This window comes from Triturus cristatus, chromosome 4_2 (assembly GCF_964204655.1).
Source record: "Triturus cristatus chromosome 4_2, aTriCri1.1, whole genome shotgun sequence".
NCBI lineage: Eukaryota > Metazoa > Chordata > Amphibia > Caudata > Salamandridae > Triturus > Triturus cristatus.
The window spans coordinates 430,704,918-430,727,581 of NC_140586.1; the positions used below are offsets into that span (position 1 = coordinate 430,704,918).

The following is a 22,664-nucleotide window of genomic DNA, read 5'->3' on the forward strand; positions in this document are numbered from 1 at the left end:
AACCTACTAAACAGGAGTAAAGTGCCTGTGCTCCCCCTTCAAACATGCTGGAATTTGTTTAAACCTGATTGACTCAAATAACTTTCCTATAAAACCATAGTATATGATGCAGAATTACCCCCCTGGCATGGGAAGTTATATGCAACCTGTGGACTGCAGCGTCCATTGTGCTCAGCTACAGTGGCAACGGAAACATATCTTCAGGCATGCACTGTGTAGCTTAGCAGCAGCTCGCACCCTGCTGCACAGGCCTGTCATAATTGCGATTTTGAGAGGTAGAAAAACTGGATTTTAAATTTAAAATAAGTCACCCCAAGTGCATATTGCTGCCCACAAGGTAAGGTGCATAATATTTAAGAGTGGAACATATATAAGAACAGAACTATGATATTCCCCCAGTGACTAGGCCTAAAGCAAAGTTTTCATTAGTTGGTCTGTAACTGGCACATAAGAAAAATCAAAGTATTGATTATAATCTTTAAACTGTAATGTTTGACCTGTACCAACTACATAGTCCATCTGCAGACTTATTTTGATATTTAATAGAAATCCAAACTAATGCTGACATTTTATTTTTCTTGACTGGATTAGAAATTTAACTTTTTGAAAGCTACCTTTATTCTGCCTAGAAGTTAATTTGTATTAGCTCTACAGCAACTGCCCAGCATGTACTGTGCCTGACTGAGGTGTGAAAGAGATATGGAAACTGCTCCAAAAGGGGGGTCAATTGTCTGGGTGGGGAGGTGCCCACCTCTGACCAATAGTTGATGCTATGTGTAAATGTGGAATCCCCAAGGACCATCCTCAGATACATACTAGACCTGCAGAAGATCAGAAAAGAATTGGACCTGCTGTCTGTGACATAAGAAGATCCCTGATGGGTTGGGCATCCTCCCTCTTGTACCAATGAGAAGAAGGTTCAGGTGGCTGACCTCCTGTGTTTCTACAGAGACACAGGATACTGCAAGACGCTTTTTCTGAAAATTCCAAGCTCAGTGCAATTGGACCTGGACTTTGCTTTGCTATTAGCTTCTGCCTGACACTCTGAAAGTTCTATGTGCCTTCCCCTGAGGTCCTGTAGCCCTAATAGTGTACTCTTTTGGTTGTTTGGCTACTAGATGAAAGTGTGGAAACTTTTGAGAGCTTTTTCTCCAGAGCTCCAGAATTTCAAAAACATTACCTACAGACACTTTCACAGCAGCAGATTGAATTTTGGCTTTGTCTTTCTCAAATGCCCCCGCACACCTGAAAAATAACTAAGTCCCAGTCTGCGTTGGGACTTGAAACATTTTAAGCATAACATCTCCAAATCTCTAGAGTGACAGTGGGATCAATCTGCTTCAGGTATTCCACTTTTGGTTCCACAGCAGCAGCTACAACTTCAGTGGTGCCCCCCATGGGAAGATTTATCTTCTCAAAAAGTGACAAAGTCTCATTCTGAGCTGGAAACTTAGAAGAAATGTCAACATTTTTCTTCAAAAAAGTGACATCACTTTTTGAAGTGGGACTTATTAATTTCTTCAAACAAAATTAACTTCCATTGTGTTTATAAAATGTTACTTTCTTTTTCTAATTTGGTTAGGGATTTTTGTTGCTTGGTGTTTTTACTTTATTACCATTTTGGTTCTTTATGAATTCTTTGCACATTGCCCTAAGCATATCCTGTGCCATAGCTATCAGGGCGTTGAGCACAGTTTAATTTAGTGACTTGGAGGGTTCGCCTTGACAAGAAGTATTATTATTCCTTGAAGTGAGTAGTCACACAGCCCAAATAATAATCCATATTCGTACAATGTTTATCTAGTTTCTGACAGGGTTACAATATTTACAACACAAGAACCCAAAACAGTTTATTTGACTCAATAGATTTAAAAAACATACTTCACTTCCATATCATATGATGAACAGTACTCAAAATATACAAATGTACTATATTTTGTGCTAACATGCACCAGTGTTTGCAAAACTGGAAGTATCAGAAGCATGTTACTTTCTGGTTGATTTCTTTCCAATTCCAGACTACTAATTCATTTATACCTTTTAACTTGAATCTATTAAATGCAGCTATGACAGTCACAAGCAGTTATTGTATTAAATATGCATAGCTCTGCATTTCAAGGCCTGAAGTGTATGCTGTAGGCAGGAAACAAAGTTTCAAAGCACTTGCAGATGAGTGTTTAACTTTCCACAAGAATAAACTATTTCATTCCTCTTGGAAAAAAAGGAAAATTTAGCATCTACCTTGTTTTGTAGCTGCCAACAGTAATGAGAAGCAATATAATTTCAAGATCTCAAAATCAAAACAACATCTAAAAAGACTGAATAAATCTATAAGTCAAACATCATTAAATGTGACTAGTATGATGACTTAGAGATTTTGAAAAGTAATTCACCTGGATTTGGAGAAATACACTCTTATTCCTTACCTCATTTGGTCCAGTGGTCAAACGGGGAGTCTCTGTCTGATAAGCTTCTGAGATCCCATATTCAGTTTCATCTACATTATACTCTTCCTGGATGTCTTCAACAATGTTGGCCTAACGTCAATCAAAACAGTAATGTTCTATTAATGAGCGTAAAATAAGAAGTAAAATAATGTAGCAGATCAACATAGAGTTAGGTTATAGAATTAGCCAGAGAGGTGCAAATCTAGTGGGGTTAGGGCTATAGACATCTCAAGATCAGAGATCTTCCGCTCATGGGCTAAGAAAGATCTTGATTGCTTTGTGCTACTTTTACCCCTAGTCTGGCTCGTGCTGTAGCTCGATTATTGGCCACGCTTTTCTTCTTCTTAGCTGCAAATGATTCAGATTTTTTGGCTGTGACCTTTTTGGGTGTGTCCTTTGTGCTAGCTGACACTGCCTTCTTCTTCTTTTTGGAATTGGCTTTCTTCTTCTGAAAAATGCGTTGAAAGATGGAATGGAAGACATGAATGTAAGGAAAGGAAAATGCAGAAAGTATGATTGAAGAATCGAGAGCATGGTCAGAATGAAGGTAATCTTCCTTCACTTGCTCCACTACTAAATGAAAATGGATTCATAGAACAGGACTAAGCACAGGGAAAGAGATGAGATGATGAGCGTATGACAGGCCATGCAAACAGTAACAAAAGAACACCACGCAACACACAGCACAGGCTCGTTTTACCTCTGTTGTTGGTATAATCTCTTCAGTTTGTGTGGGTCCCTCTGTTATAAGGTCAGTCTCTTTATAATCTGCTTCACCATATTCATAGTCATATTCGATTAATTCCTCCGGTACATACTATACAACAATAGAGAAATACCAGGCATTTCTATGTTAGTAGCTGCAAACGAAAGTAGTAGATTTGGAACCCTTATTTCCAACATTTACATGTCAGTAAATGTTAAAGGAAATAAGGCAAAATACATAATGACATATCGATTGTCATTCATAAGAAAAGCATGAAACATTCATCATTGGGAATGTTCTATTTTTCTATGTTACTTTAAGTGCATAAGAATTGAAAAGCAAGGAGTGTTATTATAGTTTTAAACAGTTTAGGTTTGTTTTGTGATGAACTTTAATCTGTACGGTTATTTTGAAAATTAATATTCCATAGCACAAATGCATATGCTAGATCTCTTGAAGCTATACATATAGATGTGCCTAAAACTTAAGTAACAATAATTATGTGTAATTGACTTATTCTGTAAGAAAATAATTTCATGCACAAAGATAGAACATTATTAACTGGAGCTGATTCAAATTGTTGAAACTGATGAATGTGTTTCTCAAATTCATGTTGAAATAGACTCGAGGGGCCCAATTCACAGAACTAAATTAAGACAAAATCCTTATCTTACTACTAATGGTATTTACAGAATGCACTTATGACTGTCCTAAGTTTACGTTCTCACTCTGGCCGGAATTTCCGCACCCGGAGTGTAAGCTCCGCACCCAGAGTGGAAGCTCCACACCCGGAGTGGAAACTCCACACCCGGAGCGGAATTTCCACCTTCGGGCCAGAATCTCCGCTTCCGGGCCGGAATACCCACAATCTGGTGTTCATTGACTATATCTGAAGCACTGTGGGTATTCTGGCCTGGAAGCGGAGATTTCGGCCCAATGATGGAAATTCCGCTCCGGGTGTGGAGCTTCCACTTCGGGTGTGGAGCTTACACTCCGGGTGTGAAATCGCGTCCCAAGTGCGAACGTAAACTTAGGACAGTCATAAGTGCATTCTGTGACTACCATTAGTAGTAAGATTAGGATTTTGTCTTAAGTTAGTTCTATGAATCAGGCCCAAGATAGTTGACATGGCCTTCCTGCATATTTTTCCTGCATTGTCATTCAAGGAATTATAGCTGTTGCTTTTTAAAATTGTTTAAGCATATATGAGATTCTTATAATATATTTAATTTATTCTCAAAATACTATTAACTAAGGCAATTAGATATAAAGTGCATTCATAAAACATTTAAAACCAAAATGCAATTCATATAAATACAAATTGCACTACATATGGAGGGGAATTCACTTCGCTCTCTTTTCAAAAGATCTTCAGAGCTTTTTTTAAAGTTTGGTAGAGTGAAAACCCTGCTTTAAATTAACAGGGCCCCCGTTATACCAAGACTATGATCCTACTAGATCATAGTCTAATTCATTCAATTATTACTGGAGACATTAGTCTCCAGTAATAATTGAATGAATTAGAAAAGTAGGATTTCTATTGATAGTTTAGAAGTTCATCATTTTATACTCCATGGATGGAGTAATGCTGATAAGCAAAGAACTCATTACTGACTGAAGCTAGAAAATTCCAGTTGCCCAGTTCAGTAATGTAGTGGTTGAATCTCTTTGAAGGCAGGTCAATATTTTATCTCCACTGTTCAGCCATGGAGGTGAGTCCCATTAATTAGTGCTTATTAATTATCCTTATGGGAACTTAATTTGTGTTAATTGATTTCAGAAGCTATTTTTGCATACCTAATAAACATTTCATTGTTACTCTGCTGTTGTGCAGGTAGGCTCTAAATAAATGTTACTCTCTAAAAAGTCAGGTCATTCGCCACCTGGAGCAAGTGTCGTAGTGCCCCATTTGCCAGGTGAAGGGTGGCTCATTTCCATCAGATGACAAATATGCTGATGGACATATGCCAGCCAACTTCATCTGGATGTATTCCTTTCTCTACTTAACTGAAAAGTACTCAACAAACCTTCTACCTAATTTTCAGTGGGTTTTTGTGTGATGTTTATTCTAGTATTGTAATTCTTATTAAGCATTTCACACCTTGCACAGTGTGATGTTTCTACAATAGCAAGGGGTCATCTGCATTCTAATGCACATCTTGCCACCAGCATGCCAAATGCCAATCACATGCATGGACTGTAATGAGCATTTCCCTAACATGATTTGTTGAAACCAGTGTGACAACATGCATTTACCACAGCTGGATAGGGTAGAAAACATGTGTAACTAATAACCTGCAGAAAGGGGATATAATCTGAGGGCAGAAGAATGCAAGATATGATGCTCTCTTGGCATGTCGCTTATTTGAGAAAGCCACATGTATTGTATTTTGTATGTTTCCATGAAAGTCAGAAAACACATACAAAACATTTGTTTTAAACCATGAGGTTTGTCAAGAGAGATAGGTTATTTATGCAAAGGAAAAAGAAGTTTGATCAATAAGAAGTAATCCTGAACTTTGAAACTATTTCATGACAGCAAAAGAAATAATCCACATTCTTTGTTGTTAATTTTAATATTTCAACGTTCGGGTACATAAAAACTGAGTTAAAGTTAATGGAATGACCAGTAAAAGTAGATATAATACGAGAGGATGACATTACTGACTACTGCATGATACATTATATTGCAATTAAAATTACATCCTTGCACATTACAAATGGGACGGTAGTTTACCAATGTAGCTTGCACCGCAGCGCGGGGACACACTGGCTGAGTGTAACCAGGCGCTTTATAAATGTGCTAATAATAATAATTTTAAAGACAAGATGGTTAACAAACGTTTCCTAATTTGGGTAATCGATAATGGCAATAAAAGCATTGACATAAACATACAATGATTTCAAAACAATTAAAGTGACCATTACTTCCCTTGGAAAATAGCAGATTACTATAATTTATTAACATTTGAGGGAAACAACTAGTTCTTAACTATGCCTGAACTGTCAGTGATGTTGTGAAACTCTTGAAACATGTACTCTATGCAACTAATATTTGACCTTTAAACTGCACCCATAGATGGGTGAATGTTTGGGCATGATCAATGATTATATTTTTGTGTAAGTTTACTACATTTAGGATTCATAATATTTGCTCTTTTCTTGTACACCTGCACTATATGTGCGTATAGTTATGCAATGTGGCATAACAGCGTAATTTTGAGAACCGAGCACAACAAATGTAACACAAATTAACAGAAATTACATTTGGTGTGCTGGTCACTGGTTCCTACCCCAAGGGACTCACTGTCCCACAACAGGAGGATGGGCTGCCACCGATTCTCCTGTGAAACGTGCTGAAAAAAAACCTGTCTCTCTACCACGGTGCAGGGTGTTTGCTGTGCTGGCTTTTGCCCCGAGGGACTCACTGTCCCACAACACATTGCTGCTAAGAAGGAGGGGCTGACACTGATTCCCCTGCCTGTGAAATAGCCCATCCACCTACCGCGGGATGTGTGAGGGTCGCGCCTGGGCAAAGCCCGGGCCAAGGGCAGACGCATCTTGCACCCGTAAGCACCAGAAAGAGGCAGGACTGGCCACCCTCTTGGTCCCTTTATCAAGTTGGTGGTGTTTTCTCTGGTAAGCGCATTGACAGTCTTGATTTTAACCGAGAGCTCTAGCTCTCTGTGGACTGAGCAGGTGGAGAACTCCCTACGGATGCTTGGGCTCAGCAGACGACATTAAGCAGTACCTTCTTGTTTGCTCTACTTTCCCTTTAATCCGTCTGATTATTGTCTCCTATTGTAAATGAGGATGATTTTCATATACAGCCACATGGCTGGGAGCATTATATTAACAAATTATATTCAGTACAACCAGAACTTTTCAAAAGAAAATAGAATGGACAACTCCAACGTAGCTTGGGTACAGGACAGCATGATGCCAGTCACATTCACCATGGAGGAAACCCTTGCAGCTATCATAAGTATGGAAAGGGGGGAGGCACCAGGATTGGATAAAATCCCAGGAGATTTATACAGCTCAGAACCTATTGTCTGGGACTGCATATTAAACTGGATCACGAATGCCATAGCAAGGTGAGTCGAAAATCCAGACACTTGGAAAGGGGCGGAAAGCATCCCCATATATAAAGAAAGGGGGATAAAAGGGACCCAGACAATTACAGAACCATTAGCTTAATAAACAAAACACAAACCTTTTTTTAGCAAAAAGTTACAGGTGTGGAAGGAGGAGAACCACATTTTATCCCAATTACAAGCAGGGTTTAGGGCTCATACGAGTACCCTTTGACCAGGTAATTCGCTTTTTTGCTGTTTTCATGGAAATGGGTTCTAACCAATAAGGGGCACCTATATGTAGTGTTTGTGGACCTCAAATCTGCTTTTGACCGGATACCCCGGAAAAAACTGTGCACTGTATTAAAAAGAATGGGAATGCTCATGGAGCTGTTAAGTTTAGTAACTCGCCTGCAGAATGAGAATTATGCCCAAATAAGTTGGAGTGGAAAAGGTAAGCTAACTGAACATATCGCAGTCTCCCAGGGGGCTCATCAGGGCTGAGTACTAGCCTCCCACCTTATTTACGTTATACATGAATGGGCTTATAAACATGCTGTTTGATTGCAATGGTGATCCCCCCCAAACTCGCAGGTCAGCAAATTCCTGCTCTTCAATTGCAGATGATACGCTGCTTATTTCGAAAACTCCCATGGGCCTACACAACATTTTAAACTGACTCACAGAGGCATGCACGCTCTTGGCTAAGATATAAATGGGCTCAAAATAAAATTCATGACTTTTCCTCCCTATAAGTCATTTAAAGCGACGATTATCTAGCAGTAAGCCTGGCAAATAATCTATGATGGTCAGCTAAGGTGCTAAAGTGCCAAATGACCCTCCAGCATGTGGAGTCAGCAATCATAAAGAAAATTAATTGCTCGGTCCACTGACTGATCAACTCTGTGCTCGAAATATATTGTGGTAGGAGTCTTGGAGCTGCCCTTTATGGTGCAGAACTGTAGGGGACAGCCCAAGCAAAAGGACTGAAAAAAACTGAAAATACATTTAAGAGAGCTATATTATCTTTGCCACAGAGTACTCCACTTGTGCCTTGAATTAGGACTAAAATACATATCACACATTGCCGCATTAAAACCTCTAATCTATTGGGTTAAAATCTGCATGGTGAATTCTCAGATCCCCAACAAACAGGCTGCATTAGAGGTCAAAACACTGGATAAAGAGGAGTAGATCCTTGGTTCAGATATGTTGAGAGTTGATTACTCAAACTGGGCTTGGAAGTGTGGAATAACCCAAGTAACCAGAATAAAGGAATATTAACCAAATTGAAGTCAAGATATTGGGCCTGTACCATGAATAACTGGTTATTCTTAACAGCACATGGCACTTTAACAAATCATTTTATTGACATTAAGTGCACCTTAATGTATGAAGCATTTATGGATCGTATAGACCAGCCTTTGGCAAGGTCCTTGTTTTAAAAATTTAGATATGGGTTTTTACTGGTAAATTCCGTAAAAGCTAAATGGAGGCAAAGCCCAACTACACTACATAAGTAGCCTTGAATCCCTGATATGAACTCCTGTACATTTTAGGAACTGTACACAAGTTGTTATTCTTTTTTTAAGAGCTTAAAAGCACTGGGAATAACTCAATGGAACTAGTTATTGCACTTTACTCTATTCTGCCTCCTCGTCTCCATTACAATAAATGTATTGTATAATATATAATATAGATTATGCAATATATTTTATTGTATTTCTTTTATTGCTTACTGTTTTTATTTTATTGTATGGGTGTACATATGATCATATATTGATTGAATACATTCTACCACTACTACCACTGAAAGTATATTTGATTACTCCAGCATAGCATGAATTGCACCTGGTTGTAGTTAAAATATATTCAGCTTGGCTCCATGGAAGTTTAAACCACACAAATGCTGAACAAATTATCTTCATAAAATGTGAGTTTCTCACACAGTGGACCTGTGTCTCAAGATGATGCACTAAGGCATGTGCCAGATATGGGTAATAAATTGCTGTTTCATAGAATTTTTTTTTCATGAAGACAGACATAGGGTTATTCAGAAAATGTGCATTTGTCAAGTTTTTAATTTCCATAGGAACAAGTAATGTTTTGAATAAGGGTGGGTGGCAAACTCCGCTCTGCAGGAAGAGTTCCCAGAATTTTGGCACTTCCCACTCTGCTTGGAATGCAGAGTTGCAATGCGCATATGCCTGGGTTTAAGCTGGGGTGGCATGGTGAGCAAAAGAACAAGTGATTTAACCCAAATCTCTTGACTAGGGGTGAATATTTGATTTGTTCAGCATTCCATCCATCATTTGTTTGCAGAGCTTTTTTGCCCTAATTCGGATGGGTACGCCCAGGATTGGGTCCCTAGCTCTCTGTGCCACTGGATTCAAGCTAGCCTGGCTGATGAGGGGTGAAACCCTGAAAAGTGTCCCAGGATGCTTGTTTCTGATCCAGGGAGGACCTGGCTTGGCGGTTCGGGCTGGACTGTTCCCATGAAGAGCAGGGTCAAGACTGATTTGCATATGGCTGGGTCCAGGCTAGGGTAACATTATGAGTAAAAGAACGATGGATTTAACCTAGATCTCTTGACTGGGGGTGAATGTTTGATTTGTTTAGCATTCTGTGCATCTTTTGTTTGTGAAGCATGGAGTGCGGAATTTACAAAAACTCTGCCAGCCACAGCGTAGCGGAGTTTACCGGCACCCACCCATTTTTCCCACCCTTTTTACAAACCCTATCACAGCGCACAGGCTAATTCTGGTATTTCCTTTGCACTTCCATGTCTATGTAACACAAAGCAATGAATTCCAGAAGAGAACTATGATTCAGGGCATGCCATGGCCCGGCATGCCGATTTAGCTGCTGCACTCTGTGGGAGTGCGCATGCATTCTCAGACGCGGCAGCAGCATTCTGGCTCCTTTCAGGCACTGCTGGACTGGCTGCTGTAGGGTGAAAAGGCTACTGCTCATGTTGCTAGTGAGTATCCACTTTTCTGTCGTCCAACTTATAGCATTCAGATGCTATGGTTTGTCGGTGTGTTTATGAGTGTCAGGGTGCGCATCCTGGGCTTGCAGAAGGGGAGAAGCTTACAAGGCAGAGCTTGGCTGACAGCCCAGAAGAGGGAAGTAGCACCGCACACTGTCCTGGACATAAAAGTTGCTTCACATGTGCTTCCAAGGTTATGTGTTCATTTAAATCATTCTGCATCATAGTGGCTGCTATTTGAAGCTGTGATCAGTAGTTTCACAATAACTCACTGGGGATATTATATTATATACAATGTGCTGCTGATCCTCATTGCGAGCTTTACTTAGAAATTGATCACAGTTGATTGGGCAGGACAGGTCCACCCAATTGTCGGTCTTTCTATGAGCTGCAGTCATACAGTGCTCGGTTCCTGAGATTTCCAGTTACCACTGCGTGAAATGGGTTAGTTAATTAAGAAACGGGTTAGTTAATTAAACATTCTTCTTCAGTCAGCCAGTCACAATAACTTTATTTTTGCACTCTGGAGCCTTTTGTGTTTTCACTGTATATGGAAGTTTGAGTGAGCATTTACCATGCACACCTGGTGAATGTTTTTCATCAGGGTAAATTGGTAATTGTAATATTAGTTTGAAATATAACCAATGGTAACTTTATTCTTAATTATTATTTTCATTAACCGAGGTTATCCGTGCTGGCTTAGGCCTTACGCTGCTTTCAAATGCCTGAAATGACTCCTCTGATTGATATATTTCTAATTTATTTCACTCTCATACATTTTCTGTTAGAGACGCCTGCCATGTCCCAGCAATGTGACGGGCCTTGAACAACGTCAGACGAGCTGTCAGTGAAAGTAAATCACACAACATTTCTCATGTTATGTGTTCTTTTTCCTGAACGTGGGATGAACAAATACATTCCCTGCTTTTCCTTGTCACTGTCCACTGTACTGATATGAACATCGAGTCAGCTGCTAGCTGCTAAAGCCCTACTGCCAGCAGCTTTTCATATTCAACAGGCAATAGAGCATGTGTCGGTGCCCGCCGGATACCCCTGCCCCTGCTGCACGGACATCCTCCCTCCCCAATCCCTTCTCTTTGGTAGACGACGACGTTGCATTTAAAACCTGGGCGTTTAATGACCCAGCTGCATGTTTTAGGTCTCTTCAGGGGCGTGTCGACTCAAAGCCAATAGCCTTCTGCATAGATGGGAAAATTCTGCTAAACAGACTGTTTCAGTTCCGTAGCTCCACCCATGGGTGGAACTTCGCGGAATCTCTGGGAGAATTTATATCACTCCGTGGAATTTCACAGAGTGAAACTCCGCGAGCTCCGCCCAGGCCTAGTTTTGAATTTCTGACAAAGGTCTTTTCTTTGTTTCTAAAGTCCACCATAGAAACAAAAACTAGTTTGTTATGCAGGACACACTGTTAATGTTTTTAGGAATGGATTAATCACACAATCCTTAAAGTAAGAATTCTACTTAATTTACACCGCGTAGTGTTAAATATGTGTCATGCTTGTTACCTGATGAATAGCGGTGGGAGCCCCCTTTACCACAACAGATTTCTGAACTTACCTCTCAATCATTATGAATATAGCAACTAAGAAGATGGAATAGCCGGCAGGGAAGCATGTCATGAGGAGTATGAATCGGGATACAACATGGCTCGTGGAGAGTGCAGTATGTAGAGAGCAGTATAAATAACAAATGTGAATGAATATGGAGAGGCAGGACTTTTAGTATGAAACACGAAAGCGCATAGAATATGGAGGAGTGTATGTGATGATGCCTTTGGAATAGGAAGGAACATGGACTATGAAGGAGTAGCATGAGCAAAGGAGTATACATATGGGAAGTGCATGAAGTCTGAAGAGGGTGGTACTTGGAGTGGAGAATGAACGGGAAAGAGCATGGAATATGAAAGGGATGGATTTGGAAAAAAGAATTGATGAGAAAGAACCTAAAATGTTAAGTAAACATATGAGGATGAGTACTGATGATGAAGAAGCATTGTCTTTCAAGGGGCTGTATCTAGAGAGGATAATGAAGGTGGAAGGAATATGGAGTATTGAGAGGGCAGATGTGTGTAGAGGAGTTGGAATGGTGAAAAAGCATGAAATATGAAGGAGCAATATGTGGAGACAAGTAATTTTGGGAAAAGGGCATTACATATGAACAGGACTATGTGAGGATGACTGGATGATGAGGGAGCATTTAATATTTGGGGTAGTATGTCAAGTGTTATGAATGGGGAAAGAACATGGAATATGGAGAGAGGAGTAGGTGAAGAGTACTATGAAAAGGTAAAGAGCATGGTATGTAGAGGGGCACTACATGTAAGAAATGGATGAAAAGAGGACTATGAATAGGGAAAATGTGGAATGCCCAGATGGCAAGTCTGTGTATAGAAGTGTGACTGGGGAAACCGTTTATTGTCCAGAAAGGGGAAATATGAATAGGGAATAACCATGGAATATCCACAGTCTGTGGAGAGGGATATGAACAGAAATGCAATATAGTATTGAGAGGAAATCCTATGCGAATAGGACCACAGGACATGTAGCAAGTACACTATGGTAGAGTGTGCATAGTGGAATACCGTGAACAGGAGAATGAATGTGAGTGAAAGATCACAAGATATAAAGGAGATAGATTTGTATAGATGAGCATGAACAGGCAAAGAACACTGTATATACAAGAGGCAGGTCTGTGCTGAGGATTATGATTGTGAAAAGACCTTCTAATATCCAAGGCACAGTCTGCAACCCTTTGAGAAAAGAAGAATAAAATAATATATCCAGAAGGCGGACTGGTGATTTTAATTCTATTCTGGTAATATTAGCTGAATATAATATTTCTCATTCATATTATTACCATTCATATTATTATCATGTCTTTCTTCTCTTAAACCCTACACAAATTCTACTTTTCAAGTGTCGTCTTATATATTTGCTTTGGTTTGCAAATCTGTCAACGTCTACATGGCACCGCTCGCCAACATGGCACCGCTCACCAACATCGTCCGCTCACACAACCTCAACATCGTCTCCTACGCCAATGACACTCAGCTGATCCTCTCTCTCACCAAGAACCCCGCCACCACCAAAACCAACCTCCACGAAGGAATGAAGGCCGTCGCCTACTGGATGCAGAACAGCTGCCTGAAACTTAACTCAGACAAGACACAGGGCCTCATCCTGGGCTCCACCTGGGATGACTCCTGGTGGCCAGCCACCCTGGGAGCTGCACCCACACCCACCAACCACGCACGCAACCTGGGGTTCATCCTGGACTCATCGCTCTCAATGACCAAGCAAGTCAACGCCGACTCCTCCTCCTGCTTCAAAACCCTCCGCATGCTCCACAAGATCTACAGGTGGATCCCCACCGGAAACAGAAGGACGGTCACCCAGGCCCTCGTCAGCAGCAGACTGGACTACGGCAACGCCCTCTATGCAGGAACCACGGCCAAACTCCAGAAAAGACTCCAGCGCATACAGAACGCATCCGCACGCCTCATCCTCGACATTTCCCGCCACACCCACATTACTGCCCACCTGAAAGACCTGCACTGGCTCCCAGTCAACAAAAGGATCACCTTCAAGCTCCTCACCCATGCTCACAAAGCTCTCCACCACGTCGGACCAGCATACCTCAACAAACGTCTCACCTTGTACACCCCGAACCGCCAGCTTCGCTCCTCCGACCTCACCCTCGCCGCTGTCTCACGCATCCGCAGAACCTCCACCGGCAGCAGATCCTTCTCCCACCTCGCCTCCACGTCATGAAACACCCTATCCACACAGCTGTGTCAGACTCAGAACCTGCTGACCTTCAGGAGACTCCTCAAGACCTGGCTGTTCGAGCAGTAGCTGCACCCCCTCCCCCCCTCAGCACCTTAAGACCCTCACGGGTGATTAGTGGGCTTTACAAATGATTGATTGATTGAACCTATATCTGTCTATTCTTCACATGCTTCATCATCAACTGCTCAGATGATCAAAGTTTCACTAGTTACACTGCCCTGAAATTGCTAGCAAGTAGCAAATAATTATATTTAGTTTATTGTCACCTAAATCTAGCCACTGCAAAACATTGCTTTTTATATACCCAAACCAATTTGGGTCCGATTTCTGATGGAAATGTTAACCAAAGACACAAGTGGAGAAGAATAATAAATATAAACAGGGTACGAGAACACAGTGCCTTTAGTTCCATTTTATTTACAAATAATGCACATTGCAGCAGTCAGAATGTACAAAACATAAATCTGTGAAATGCAGAAGAGATGTTAAATGTTTTTTGGATGATCACTGCATGGTACTCACCATTGGGCTGCAAATGCAAAAATACATTATTATCTACTCACTTCATCCACTTCAGGTTCTTGGGCCTGAGCAGTATGAACGACAGGGGAATCACAGTCTCGGATATAATGCTCACAGTAGTCATTGGCTGCTCTGGGATCATCTACGATCAGAAGCTGCTGGATATCACCCTGTTGAAATACAAAGAAAGGAAGCATGTTGAACTGACACTGTCAACAGGAATATTAACTTAAAAATCATTACCTTTAATAAATGTCAATCAAAAATGGTCATATCACTGATGCCCAGATTTATCAAACTTTAACGCATCGCAACATCGCAACGCAGCAAGAAACCTTGGTGGCTTTGTGAAAAGTTGAGAACAGGAATGCCATATTTTTCATTATATGGCACATTCCTATCCTCTCCTTGTGCTGGAACACAATGAGCTTGCTTGCACCCACACAGGCCCTTTTGTGCCTGTGTTTGAAAGGCAGGATAGTTTTTGTGCAGGCAGTGTAGGAAGCTGGCTTTTTGTATGATATTGCCAATGTAAGGATACACCATACAAAAAGTAAAGACGACCCTTATTGGTTCACAGGGTCTATATTAATAATCTCAAGTGCTTTATTTTTCATAGTGTGGTCGAGAAGCTTAGGATTATCAAAGGGTTGTTTTAAGCGTTTATTGTACACACAAATCCAATAAATGAGACACACTCAAGAAGAAACTCGAGACCAATTTAAAAAAATAACACAGGTTTGCATATAATTTTAGACACCTTGGGCCAGATGTACGACCCGCCTACTAGCAAGTCGCAAATTGGGATGCACAACAGTTTCTGAGACACTGTTTGCGATTCCCAATGGGTTCGCAAATTGCATGCCTCATGTATATGAATGAGGCTGTCGCAATTTGCGACCCCATTGGGAATGGCTGGCACTCCGAGGGGTGGTTGCCTGCTAGGGTCAGGAGACCTCCATGCGTGGGACTGCTTTTAAATAAAGCAGTTTTTTTTAAATGCAGCCTGTTTTCCTTAACGGAAAACGGGATGCATTTAAAAAATAAAAATGACATTTTTCAGTTTAATTTTTTAAGGGCAAGAAGTGGTCCTTGGGACCACTGCCTGCCGTTAAAAAATGTTTGTGCATGCATTCACAAATTGGAATGGGTCCCCTGGGAAGGGTGGTAAACTGCAAGTGTTTAGCAACTGCAAACATTCTTACATAGCTTAAGGAGCCGCTATTAGGAAGGGACGCCCTGGGAAGGCCCCTTCCTAATTGTGAGTCGCTAATCCTATTTTGCGAGTCGCAAATTGATTTGTGACTCGAAAAATAGGATTAGTACATGGGCCACAAGTATTTTGCAGGTGCAAATGGGTCTCAATCCCATTTGCGCACGCAAAAAACCTTTGTACATCTGGTCCCAAGATGTTCAGGGTCAGGTAAGTACTTTAGACCTTATGCATTTTTAAAGGTGAAACGGTAGAAAAGCACAACTGCCAGATTGGAGGCATGAGCTTTGAATCGGGTGATGTTATCCTATGGGAGGAAAAGACATGTACTGCATTATTATAGTAGCAAACAGTTGTAGAAGGTACCCTTTAAGGTTTAAGGTGCTTAGGGCACAGGGTTCATGACACCACCAGTGGCTTGGGTTGCACTACCCTGGGTGTCCGGGTGCTGAGGTGCTGGTTGTATTGGTAGCCTCGAGTGCTATGAGGTAAAGTTTAAAGGAACCTGCCAAAACAACAGAGTATGCTAGGGGGGAAATGGGGACAAGTCTGGCAGAACCCAATGTAGGGCTCTGTTCGCAGTGACTCCCAGGCCAAGGGGATGCAGGCAGAAGTCGTGTACTTGGGCTATGAGGCTCAGATGCAGAGGTGCTGGCTGTCTGGCCACATAGCATTGGAGGCGTTCACGGTTCTTGCGGTGCCTGCAGAGGAGGGAAATCAAACACAGCATGCCACTCTCCGCATGGATCGCCTCTCTCCTGAAACAGATACATTTTTGCGGCAGTGGTGTTCAAATTGAACACAAACAAGCCTTGGTGTGTGTCTGTGCCCTGGTAGATAGGATATTGGTTCAGGGCGGTTCCTGGAGGGTCTAGTGTTTTAAAACTGGGAGAGAGAGAGGGATGACCTACTAGAGCCTCAGGGCAAGGCATTGTTTAGCACCAAGTAGTGGTAAACCCGCAGAACTCATGGTGACTGCTTTTCTTTCACAGGTTCACAGTAGACAAATCTAAGTTCCTGGTGTCAGGGGGCCACCTAAATACTGAATTTAGGGGAGTATAGGGGAGTATAATGGGCTACTTATCCGGGGGTTACTACACCCCGTATATGACCACTTCCTCCAGAGAGTGGGAGACACCTGACTTTCACCAAAAACAAGACGGTGAACCTATTCTTCAAGTGTCCACTTCAAGTGGCCCATGTTAGGGGTGTGCCTGATAGTGCAGCACACCTACTGACTAGCTAACCTTCCCGCCTGCCCTGGTGCCAAGAGGGTCAGGGGGTCGCATTCTCCAGGTCTGGAAGAAACCAGGGTCACATATGTAAGGCAGTAGAGGCTTTAAAACCTCTGGCATTGATATGCTAAATCATTAGCCATCCATCTAGAGGAGGTGTTAACACCTCCTACCAGAGCAGGCATTGTTTCTGACCTCTTGGAGCATTGCATCTCTTGGGCAGAGGGTCAGAAACTTGCCTGTAGTAGTACGCTGGAAAAGTCGAGTCAGCCATCAGACTAAAAGACTGGTAGGTTTCAGGGGGTACTTCTAAGGTGCCTTCTGGGTGCATGTCATAATAAATCCAACACTGGCATTAGTGTGGATTTATTAAGACGAGGAGTTTGATACCAAACACCATTATTTTTAGTAAAACTAGCACTCATAATCAGGAACTAAGTGGCTTAATTTGAAAAGAAACATATAAAAAATAAATAACACGAAGTAACATAAATCTGTTTCCAGAGTTACATCTATTGTACTATCTGAAGCAACTCACTAAATAACAGGGCCATGATATGAAACAGACCTACACACAAAAATTAATGTTTCTTTAGATAACTTACAAGCACCCAAACAACCCATTTTGAATACAAATTACGGTAAACTGCATTGTAAATGGAATTTTATAGTGACACTAAATTATGTAGGTGGAAAACTCAATATCCATAGATTAATTGGTTATTTGGGGCAATACAGCAAAAATGGAGATCCAGTTGTGGGCAGTGACACAGCTAATCCTCAAGGTGAACTAACAGAATTAACTTGGGAACAATGACAAATCAATATTCACATTTCTAAGCAAGACTACAGATTCAATTCACATGATTTATCATTCTAGAATTTACAACCCAGCCATCAGAAATTTCGTAAACTCCTAAAAACATGGCTTTTCTAAATTCTGCTCATCTTACATCTTACATCTGAGAGTCTGCTGGCGCTATGAGACCTTCGGGTGATATATGCGCCTTACAAATTCCAATACATAGACATAGACATAGACAAAACATATTTAGTCGCTTTAATATGATTGCTTATTTTTGTGTGTTCAGCGTGTAGACATTTTAGATCATCTACTTTTCTGAATATTTGCTTTCCCAATAACTACTTTGTCTAGTAACAAAGCAACAATTTTGCATAAAGATGTTTGTCATAGTACAGAATGCTGTTTATTTAAATATATTTCAGTGGTGAAATATGCATTGAATGTCTACATTTTTGCCTATGCCATCATATTGTAAGTATGAATGTTTCAATGAAGAAAAACACATATGGTGTAGTAGGAAACAGTATTCACCAGAACTTGTGCACTACATCACAAATGAAGTGAAATATAGAAAATGTATTCTAGAATGCATTTTTTCTTAATTTAAAAGAACAAAAACATAAAATGGCTTTGTGGCTTGTGTGTATCAGGTTCATACAGCTAGTACAGGGTCTTTTGTAAAAGTAAATAATATATTAGGAGGAATCAACATTCAATAAGAAAATAAATTAGCCCAGTATATGTTGCCGAAGTTTACAGTATTTAAATATATAGTGTAGCTTTATACCAAGGCAAATGGCTTTTTTTTATAGCTTATAAATAGGTTTGTTTGTCTTCTACAACCCAAACAGTAAATAACTCTGTGGGATTCATGGAGATTCAGTCTGCACTGATCTCATTGCCAAATTAGTAAACATTTTAAAAGTTAAAAGAGAAACAGTAGCAAATTGATGCTTTTGCTTTGTGAAAATGTACAGAACTTTTATGAATTATAGCTCTTCTGTACAAAGGACGGAAGCATCTATCGAAAAGCAAAAACAAGGAGAAATATTTATCATCAAATTGTGGAAATTTCATCATCGATAGTACTTGGATTTCAGTGTACTATTCATTGTAACGTTTGTGAGAGGACCACTTTTATTTAGTGACTTCATTGGTTGAATTGAAACCATCCAGAAATAACTTTTTTCTATCATGAAACTGCATAAATCTGCAGGTAGATATAGAATATTATATTTCATACTTTGCAGAACTTTATCTAGAAAGCAAAAGAGCTGCATCTGTACCACCAAGAATATGCACTAGAAACACAAAGGAGAGATATCCTAGGGATTCTCTGATACAAATGTAATTGAATTTACAGTTAGTGGAATGTGAGAAAAAAGTATCATTTGATTTGAAAAAGATCAGTGCATGTCTAACATTTTAGAATTTTTGTCGCTTGACAACTTCTGTCACTGCACAGGTATAGCAAAGAGATATGCAATGAGGGGATGGGACTGAGTTCCTCAGAAGAGAGTGAGAGTAGAACAGGCAACACTGATGGAAATAAAACGAATCCCAAAGAGAAATGATATAATGTCATGTACTTCTAACAACTTCACATCACATTAGCCAATCAACAATTTACTCAACGATTTTAAAAGTGATATCCCATGCCTGAATTCATGAAAATCTATTAATGTATTCATTAGTGAACATGGTAATCTCATATTCAATACAAGTATTGAACCACACCAAATAATTAAGAAAATATGCATATGTTATCTATTTTAATAATTTGTGTAGTACAGATCTCATCATATTAACAGCGGGTCATTCACTGCCTTAGAGCTGATGAGGAGCAACAAATACAGTAGCAGTGCATCACTAAATACAGAATACCTTCTTTTCTTGGAGTAGGATCAAAAATGAATTAATATGAGGCTGTATGTCTAATGTCTAGTCAAGTCAAAAGGATTGAGAAGACGTAGGTGTTGAAGACTTTATGGAAGATAGCAGATCGAAATTTATAATAAAGACTGTGGGGAAGTTGTCCCCAGATTCTGTGGAGGAGCAGAGTAAAGCCTGCTTCAAGATTTATGCATTTGTTTTTTTAACTGCTTGCATGCTGATGACGAGCCCAGCTCGTCATGAGGCACAGTGGAGCTGTGCTCATGACGAGCTGGGCTCGTCATAACGGTCACTGCCCCCCCACGCGCGATTAATTCCCCGCCTGTGTGGGAGAATCAATCAGTGGGCGGGGTTGTGACGAGCTCAGCTCGTCATGAGCACAGCTCCACTGTGCACATGATGAGCTGGCTCGTCACGAGCACCGCGACGCCGCGCGCGCCCCCCGCACCGTGGGGGAATTACCCCCACGGCGAAGGGGTTAATTTAATCAGGGCAAGTTAGAAGTTTTCTTTGATTAGCCTCCATCCCCTAGATTGTAGGTTGGTGAGTTTATTTTTAAGACTATGTTTTTTGGATGCCCTTCGGTGACAGAATCACTGTTTGTATAACATTGCTATAAATCTTCTTCATATGACAGAATCAAGTTATTGCCTGATATCACCCTCCATCAATAGCTTAGAGCCAAAAGTAAAACCTTATGACTTTGCTTGATGAACTAGTACTAGTAATTTATTTTATTTCGGCAACCAGGCCATAAAAAGTTTACAAGCATAAAATACAATAGCAGCAAATATATACAACATTATTGCACAAACAGAGATACAGAAAAACAGTTTTAAAAAAAGGAGGGAGCAGCAAGAAGTTAGTTATTATTATTACAATTCATATTCATGTCACTGCTTTGTGCTAGCTCTGTTTCTATTGTTAAAGGAGCGTATGTCCTGTAGTGCAAAGAGCGATTTAAAAGAAGTTTCATATAATTATATATAAAAACATGTGCAAATAGCAGTCTAAAAAGGTTCATATAATTATGTATATATAAAAAATATAAAAAAAGAGAGTGGACTCTAAGTGACCTGCTAGATCTTTCTCTGACAATTTGACTATCAGGGTTAGCAATTATCGAGGGCCTTCTTACTTTGATTCCAGGCACAATCCAAGTACCAAGATACTGCAAAGGCTAGTTGCTCTCTTGATAAGTCTCGCAGTTTCCCAATAGTGTCTCATCCCATACGCTTGCATACAGCTAGCCATTTCTTTCGCGCACTCCCATATAAGGGACAGAAAGACATAAAGTGGTCCTCCGATTCCTCAGTATTAGGGCAATTTGGGCGGAATTAGGAAAGGGAAGGTGCGTTAGCCCATTTTGAGGTGTGAACTCTCAAGGGTAGTAGCCCTCATCTGAATTACACATATAAACATTTGGACTAAAATGGGTACATTCTGTCCCTATAGAGCTCAAAACATGGTACACACCCGCGGTTCAGAAACTGGATTGTCAAGCTACCGTCCTGATAAACTTCCCACGTTTGCAACAGAACTTCCTCCAAATATAGCTGTTCAACTTTCTGTGCATCTCCTTTAGCAATGAACTCAGGGGATGTCCATAATTCATCCAAGCCTATTCTGTGTGATGTTTCTATAATGTTCTTCAGCCATGGGGCACTCTGGTCCCTGTCAAGGCCAAGCAGATCTTTTATGCAATCTCTATATATTCCTAGTTCTTGTGTGTACCATAGTCTAACCCAATATAGCAGAGGTTTTACTAGAACTGTCAGATGAATGGGGTTAAGGGCTAGATCTAATCTCAATGGTGTAAGAGGCGAACTAGGGGTATGTTTAAATAGGGTCTTAATTAACTTGCTTTCAATTTAAGTTAGAGTCTCTGCTGCGTATATCGCTGATGTTACCGCTGAGGCTCAATAATAGTGAAGTCTGGGGATGCAGCTCCTCCTGAGGCTGCCCTGTATTATCTCCCTATTGCAGAGGCTATCTGTTGGAGAATGGTTTTGCTTTCTTTCCAAATGGGGACCCCATGTTTGGCTATCATTTAGCCTCACACCAAGATAGTCAAAATGTGAGACTTTTTCAAGAGGGAGCCCCTCAATAGTCACATTACCTCTGTATTTTTTTATGGTATTAATAGTCATGACTTTGGATGTGGATGGATTTAATTCTAGTCCTCTTTCTTCACAGAAGTTAACAAAAGCATTCAGTTCTGATTGTAGCCCCATGGCCGTTCGCGAAATTAGCAAGGTGCTTCATGAACTATTATCACATGAAAGTGAAGGCTAGAGAAACTAGATTACTAGGGAAGGATCAAATATGATAAGAAAATAAAGAAGACATCAAAGAGAAACTCTGCTATTGTCATTTTTGTTTTAGATAATAGGCAATTTATTTTTCAATGGAGTCCAGAGAGCTTTTAAAGAAGAGGTGTCCACTAGCTACACCAGGTGACATCTGTATATTGAATGAACACTTTGCATCAAATCCCTTGGCGATCTTCTATATATAATGGATATAACAGTAGGTATGATGCAAACATGATAAGCTTAGAGCCACAGATCAATGGAGTCAATGTTTCAAAGCTTCCAAAAAAAGTAGACCTACTAGAGAGCCTCTGCCCTACATCATCCCAAGAGACAAGACATAACACAAAACACACTTGCCCTTTTTGTCAAACAGTGCAGAGAGATCTATCAGAATTAATAGATAAGCAGCTCCATTATCTTAAATTTGAAACCATAATTATGCTCTTCAAGAGTAACATATCTTTAATAAGTTTGGGGCCAGATTGAAAGGTGTTCTGTAGGCTGTGTTTGCCATTATTTTTGAAATGATCAAGACTCTTGGAGTGGAGATGAAGCTTCTAAACTCCAAAGACAAGTGTGTCCAGATTTTAAGGTCAGTGAAATAAGGCTCATATGTGGCTATATTATACTTTCCTTTGTGGGGATGTTTGTGAA

The 22,664-nt window shown here is 40.4% G+C and overlaps 1 protein-coding gene across 6 annotated transcripts in view; it reads right to left on the reverse strand.

The window, feature by feature from the left end:
• COL11A1 (collagen type XI alpha 1 chain) overlaps positions 1-22,664 on the reverse strand; it is a 407,114-nt gene that overhangs the window by 266,544 nt on the left and 117,906 nt on the right. For 2 of the 6 annotated variants that reach the window (XM_085601919.1, XM_085601916.1), the window contains exons 5-7: positions 14,591-14,719; positions 2,740-2,895; positions 2,427-2,537 (exon numbers count right to left, since the gene is read on the reverse strand). In XM_085601919.1, coding sequence (XP_085458045.1) covers positions 2,427-2,537; positions 2,740-2,895; positions 14,591-14,719 — 396 coding nt within the window. Of the gene's footprint in view, positions 1-2,426; positions 2,538-2,739; positions 2,896-3,147; positions 3,265-14,590; positions 14,720-22,664 lie in introns of all 6 variants that reach the window. The other 4 variants (XM_085601920.1, XM_085601918.1, XM_085601921.1 and 1 more) reach the window with 3 other exon arrangements.